General features: G+C 50.7%; 1 protein-coding gene across 1 annotated transcript in view; it reads right to left on the bottom strand.

The window, feature by feature from the left end:
* The window catches only part of ALPK1 (alpha kinase 1), a 61,547-nt gene that overhangs the window by 4,403 nt on the left and 50,979 nt on the right, over window positions 1–6,165 (bottom strand). The window contains exons 14-15 of the mRNA XM_025050915.1: window positions 4,903–6,139; window positions 1,237–1,387 (exon numbers count right to left, since the gene is read on the bottom strand). Of these exons, the coding sequence (XP_024906683.1) occupies window positions 1,237–1,387; window positions 4,903–6,139 (1,388 nt within the window). The remainder of the gene's footprint in view (window positions 1–1,236; window positions 1,388–4,902; window positions 6,140–6,165) is intronic.

Below are 6,165 nucleotides of genomic sequence, written 5' to 3'. Positions count from 1 at the left end.
CCCTCCCTCCCTTCCTGCTTCTTCCCTCCTCCTCTTTCTGTCCTACTTGCCATTCACTGTGCTTCGCGGGCAGATGCTCTTTGACTTACAAGGGGCTCTCGTCCCAGTAAACCCATCATGATTGAAAATGCATTTGCTGCACTGACCTCCCGTCAGAGCGGGGCCTGGCTGGTTTCTACTGATTGTGCCTCACGTGGGAGGTCTCCAAACTCGCTCCCTTCCACGTGGAACTCTTGTCACTAGCTGCTTCGTCGTCCGCCTTAGCGCATGGCTCCTGTGGGGCCGTCCTCGGACCCGTTCTCTCGACGGACCCGGGTTTGCTCCATCTCTGGCCTCAGAGGGTTTTCCTGCCTTTTCTGCAGGCTCGTTCATGTACCTCAAAGGGTGGCTCCTGTCATTTAACTAGACGTTTGGCCAGCATTTTTCGCAAGCACGTTTAATGCTCTCTGTCCTGCCAGGCAGCCAGGAACTCCGTTTCTTATCTGACCTTTCCCTAAAGGGCTGGGCACTAGGTATGCCGTGCGGATCGGCTGGCCTGGTTTTGGTCAACGTGTGGTACCTGCTACTGACCAACCAATGAGGAGGAGGAAGGGGCAGAAATCTGAAAACGTACATTTTGGCCAACTTCTTCAGCCTTTTCAAAATCTCATGGAGGACTACAGTCGTTCCCCCTTATCTGCAGGGACGTGTTCCAGGACCCCAGTGGATGCCTGAACCCACGGATGGCACTGAACCCTGCGTTCACTGTGACTCTTCCTATACGTGCATACCTACAGTGATTTATAAATGAGGCACACTGAGAGATTAACAACAATACCTAATAATAAAATAGATCAATTTTAACACCGTACCGTAATCAAAGGCACGTGGATGTGGCATTATTAAGTAAATAAGGACGACTTGAATACAGGCACTGTGATACCTTGACAATCAATCTGATAACTGAGACGGCTGCTAAGTGACCAACCTGTAGGTGGGCGGCATCTACAGGGTGGACACGCTGGACAGAGGATGATTCATGTCCCAGGCAGGACGGTGTGGGACAGTGTGAGATTTCATCATGCTACTCAGAGTGGCATGCAGTTTAAAACTTAGGAATCGCTTACTTCTAGAATTTTCAAGGTTAAAGGGTCACTGAAACCGCAGAAGGGAAACTGGAGGAGAGGAGACGAGACGGCTGTGATGGGGGGAGAACGGGCCCGTGGCGCATGGTCGCGGTGACGGTTTTGGGCGTACCTCCCCAGAATTTCTTCCTGATGGAGATGATGAACCCAGAAAGCATTTCTTTGTCTGCCCTTCTTCACTTCCAGGTGACCCCCCAAATATACAGCGGTTTCCTGGGCTGTCCACAATTCAGATTTCTTAGAATATTTCAACAAAAGAGCATCTGGAAAAAAAGATGAAAACAGATCTTATTTTCAAAAGGATTTCACAATACGTGACTGAAGTTGACACAGGGCCTAAGCCAGCTTATCTGAAATCTTCAGCTTCTTTAAACATCCCTGAGATTTTAGCCTCTTCTAATAAAAAATTAGTGAAATACAATGAGAAAGTAAAGCTTGACAAAATCCAACCTCCATGCATGACAAGGACTCCCCACGACAGGGGCGTGGAGGAGGTGTACCTCGACGGCAGGCTGCACACGGCAGGCCCACGGCCGGCACGCTCGGTGGTGAAAGGGGCCCTCTCAGACCGGGGACAGGGCAAAGACGCCCCCTCTCACCGCGTCTATTCAACATGGCACTGGGAGTCGGCGGTCAGGCAGGCAAAACAAAGAGAAGGTATCGGAATTGCAAAGGAAGAAGTAAAATTGTCTCTGTTTGCAGAAGACATTATTTTATATACAAGAAATTGGAAAGACTCAACCAGAAAACTATTAGATCTAATAAGCGAATTCAGTAAAGTTGTAGAATACAAAATGAACATACAAAAATCAATAGCATTTCTATACATTAACATCTTTCGAAAAAGAAATAAGGAAACCAATTTCATTTACCATAGCATCAAAAACAACAAAATACTTAAGTTTAAGGAGGTGAACGATTTCTACACTGAAACTATAAGACACTGATGAAGGCAGTCAATGAAGACACAGATAAATGGAAAGGCATCTTGTGTTCATGGATTGGAAGAATTAATATTGTTAAAATCTCAATACTACCAAAGCTATCTACAGATTCAGTACAATCCCTACCAAAATTTTTCAATGGCATTTTTTACAGAAGTAGAAAAAAAACACTCCTAAAATTTATATGGAACCACGAAAGATCCCTAGCAGCCAAAGAAATTCCAAGAAAAGAACAAAGCAGGAGGCATCACACTCCCTGATTTCAAGCCATATTATAAAGCTACAGTCATCAAACAGCATGGTGCTGGCACAAAAAGTGATAAATAGACCAGTAGAAAAGAATTGAGAGCCCAGAAACAAACCCAAGCACATATGGTCAACTAATATTTGACAAGGGAGCCAAGAATACTCAATGGAGAAAAGATGGTTTCTTCAATAAATGGTGTTGGGAACATTGGATATTTACATGCAAAGGAATGAAACTGGACCTATATGACAAGAATTAAAGTAAAATGGATTAAAGACTTCAATGTAAAATGAGACTATGAAACTCCTAGGAAAAAAAAACAAAAACATAAGAACAAAGCTCCTTGACATTGGTCTTGGTGATGACTTGTTGGGTATGACACCTAAAGCGCAATCAACAAAATAAAACATAGACAAGAAGACTACGTCAAACTAAAAAACTTCTGTACAGCAAAAGAAACCATCCACAAAGTGAAAAGACTACCTACGGCATGGAAAAATATTTCCAAACCATATAGCTGATACGGGGTTAATATTAAAAATATATAAAAAACTCATATAACTCATTGGCAAAAAATAAAATAAAATAAAATAATCCAATTAAAAAGTGGGCAAAGGACTTGAACAGACATGTCTCCAAAGAAGATGTACGAAAGGCCAACAGGCACATGTAAAGATGCTCGACATCACTGGTCATCAGGGAAATGCAAATTTAAACCACAGTGAGACGTCACCTCACACCTGCCAGAATGGCCATCATCAAGCAGACAAGAGCTAACAAATGCTGGCACAGATATGGACAGAGGGGGCCCTCGTGCACTGCTGGTGGAAACGTAACTGGTGCAGCCACTGGGGAAAACAGTGTGGAGGACCCTCAACAGATGAAAAACAACCACCATGTGACCCAGCAGTCCCACTTCTGGGTATTTATCCAAAGAAATCCAAAACACTAACTTGAATAGGTATCTGCACCCCTGTGTTCATTGCGGCATTATTTAAAATAGCCAAAAATGAAAATAGCCCAAATGTCCACTGATGGATGAATGGATAAGGAAGAGATACATATGAATCTCATTTTGAAGAGATACATATGAATCTCATTTGTATTCATATGTCTCTCTTCAAAATGAGAGATACATATGAATTCAGCTATTCAAAATGAGAAAATCCTACCATTTGCAACAACATGCAAAGAACGCGATGGTATTATGCTGAGTGAAAAAGTCAAACAGAGAAAAACAAATACTGTATGGCGTCACTTATATGTGGGATTGAAAAAAAAACAGCAAAAAGATCAGACCGTGGTTACCAGAGGCAGAGGAGAAACTGGAGGAGGAGGGTCAAGAGATGTGAACTCCAGGTACGAGACAAACAGCACTAAGGACGGGATGCTCGGCATGGTGACGACAGCCAATGCTGCTGTAGGACGTACAGGAAAGGCGCTCAGAGTAAGTGCTAAGAATTCTCCTCAGAAGGAGCACGTTTGTTTTCTCTTTCCTTTCTTCTTTCTTTCCTTTTTATTGTACCCGCATGAGACGATGCATGTTAGTGAACCTCTCGTAATCATTTCACAATACGTGGAACCAAACCACCATGCGGTACGCCTGAAACTACGCGGTGATGTATGTCAATTATTTCTCACTAAAACTGGAAAAAATGAGAGCAGATACCTCTGCCTGGGCCCAAAGCCCAGACCTATTAGGTTGGGATCGGGGTGAGGCACTGGAGGTTTAAAAGTGCCCCTAGGGTGCCCATGTGGCCCAGGTTGAGAATTACTACTTTGGTACCCAGTGCTCAGCAATGCACACGGCTTCTGACATGCACTTTGCAATAGGTTCCCCCCACCCCCACTCGGATAATTCCTCAGCATCTTGGCGTTACTCCGTGATCCTCTGGGCTAGAGAAGAACCTTCTTTGTTCTCTCCCCAGCTTCTCCATCACTTCTAAGCTGCATTGGACACGCTGACTGTGGGGAGACCCCAGCCCGGGCCCCTCGGTATAGGAAGTGACCTTGGGCTGCTCCTTAAGCGAGAAGTTGTTGCTGACTGCGCCTGTGGGGGCATCTGACCAACCCCTTGGCGGGCAAGAAGCCCTAGGTGGACATGTATAGAAGTCTTCGCCCCTATGAGGAGGTGTCTAACTAGGTCAGACTCCGCTCCCCAGTAGGTGGTGTCTATTTAGGTCAGATCCCACCCCTAGAAGTCGACCGGGGCAATAGTGAGACGAACTGGTCCGTCATGAGCATCAAGGAAGAAGGTGGAAGCTGAGTGGATGTGGCTTCAGAGCTGGTCCAAAGCCTGACTGAGGGCAGCTTCCGAGTCGTCTGAGAGTCGCGTCTCCCTTACCACCTGTGTCCTCAAGGCAAATCCCCAATACAGGCGGTGGCCTGAATGACCTCTCTTCTTTGCAACCCTTAGGGTCCATGACGCAGAGTGAGGGAGGCCCCGGAGCCCACACTTCTCCGTTTGCTCACGGAGCACGGCAGGGCTCCGCGTCCTCCGTGAGCCTCAGGGACCTACACAGCACGGAGGGCCCACCGTGCGGGGCCGTCGCCCCAGGCTGCACCAGCCGGCGGCCCTGCAACTTACCGTAAGCCTGGCAGAGCTGGTTGGGCTTAAAAACGCCCGTGTTCTCCAGTCTCCGGGACAGCCAGTCGTGTGTCACGCCTGCCAGGAGTTTCTCAACGTCCTCCGGCTGCAGGATGCGAGCCTCGAGGACGTCCTGCCGCGTCGTCCCTGGCAAAGAGACAGAAGAACTCCCACTGGAGTTCAGAGAGGACCATGGGTCCCCGCCCTCGGAAGAACTGCTGGAAACCGGGGGAGACCGCCGCCAGCGCGCGGAGGACGAGCCGGCGCTCCCGCTGCAGCCCAGCCTGCTTCCCGCTCCATCTGCTTCCTCGGTGGTAGCACAGTCCTCGCTGCGGACAGAGGAGCGAATGCCACCGCTTCCAGAGGAACTGGGGGTCCCATGACCGCACTGCGGCCTAAGAGCACACGGTCGGGGGTGGCCAGAGGTGCCAGCGGGCTGGACGGCTGTGTCCGTGGGCAACTGGCCCCCCTCGTCTACTGTGGAGGCGTCAGGATCGATGTCCAGCTCTTGGATGGAGCCGCCGCTTTGTCCTGAGTCAGGATCCTGAACAGGCCACAGGCAAGTGGAAGAGCCACATGCCGCCACGGGGCTTCTGCCCAGGGAGTCGCCCATGACTCTGCCGGGCACCACCGGCATGCCCTCCGCGCCGACCGCTGTCTGCCCGGGGCCGACCCGCGAAGGGCTGCCCTTGGATGTGGGGCCTGGGCCTCCTCCGCGTCCCGCCCCCTCCTCGTCCGCACGCCCGTCTGTCTCTGGAAACGCATCAACGATTTCAAAGGTCTCTTCGTCTCGGAGCGAGGGGCGTGCGGCCGTGTTCTTGGGGTGACCTGAAATAAGAGCGCAAGGAGCCCCACCGAGTGAGGGTGTGGCGTGGCCAGGGGCGTCTGTGGGCTCCGTGTCCCCGGCCCCCTGCAGCGCGCCTCCCAGAGGCCCTGACCCCGAGGCCAAGCCCGTGCCAGGAGGAGGGTCGCGGGCGGAGGGCACATGCTCGGGTGGCTGGCTTCGGGAAGGCGCGGGCGGCCCGTCCACCTCTTCCCAGCTGGAGGAGGAGCTGACAGCTGACAGCTTGCTCCAGGAGCTGCAGCTCTGGCTGTCACTCAGGGACTCGCGCAGAGCGGCCCCCTGGCCCCTGCTGTGGCCTGGGGACCCAGCCTCAGTCTCGGCGTCTTCGTCCAAGGAGACTCGAAAAGCGTCAGGACGGGTCCAGTTGCTGCGCCCGGCGTCCGCGGGGGTCCCCTGGTCGTCCCCGGGCGGCCGGGAGG

Source organism: Pteropus alecto, unplaced genomic scaffold (genome assembly GCF_000325575.1).
Source record: "Pteropus alecto unplaced genomic scaffold, ASM32557v1 scaffold17, whole genome shotgun sequence".
NCBI classification, from domain to species: Eukaryota; Metazoa; Chordata; class Mammalia; order Chiroptera; family Pteropodidae; genus Pteropus; species Pteropus alecto.
Note: the sequence above shows the minus strand (reverse complement) of the source record. Positions and strands in the feature narration are given on the sequence as shown.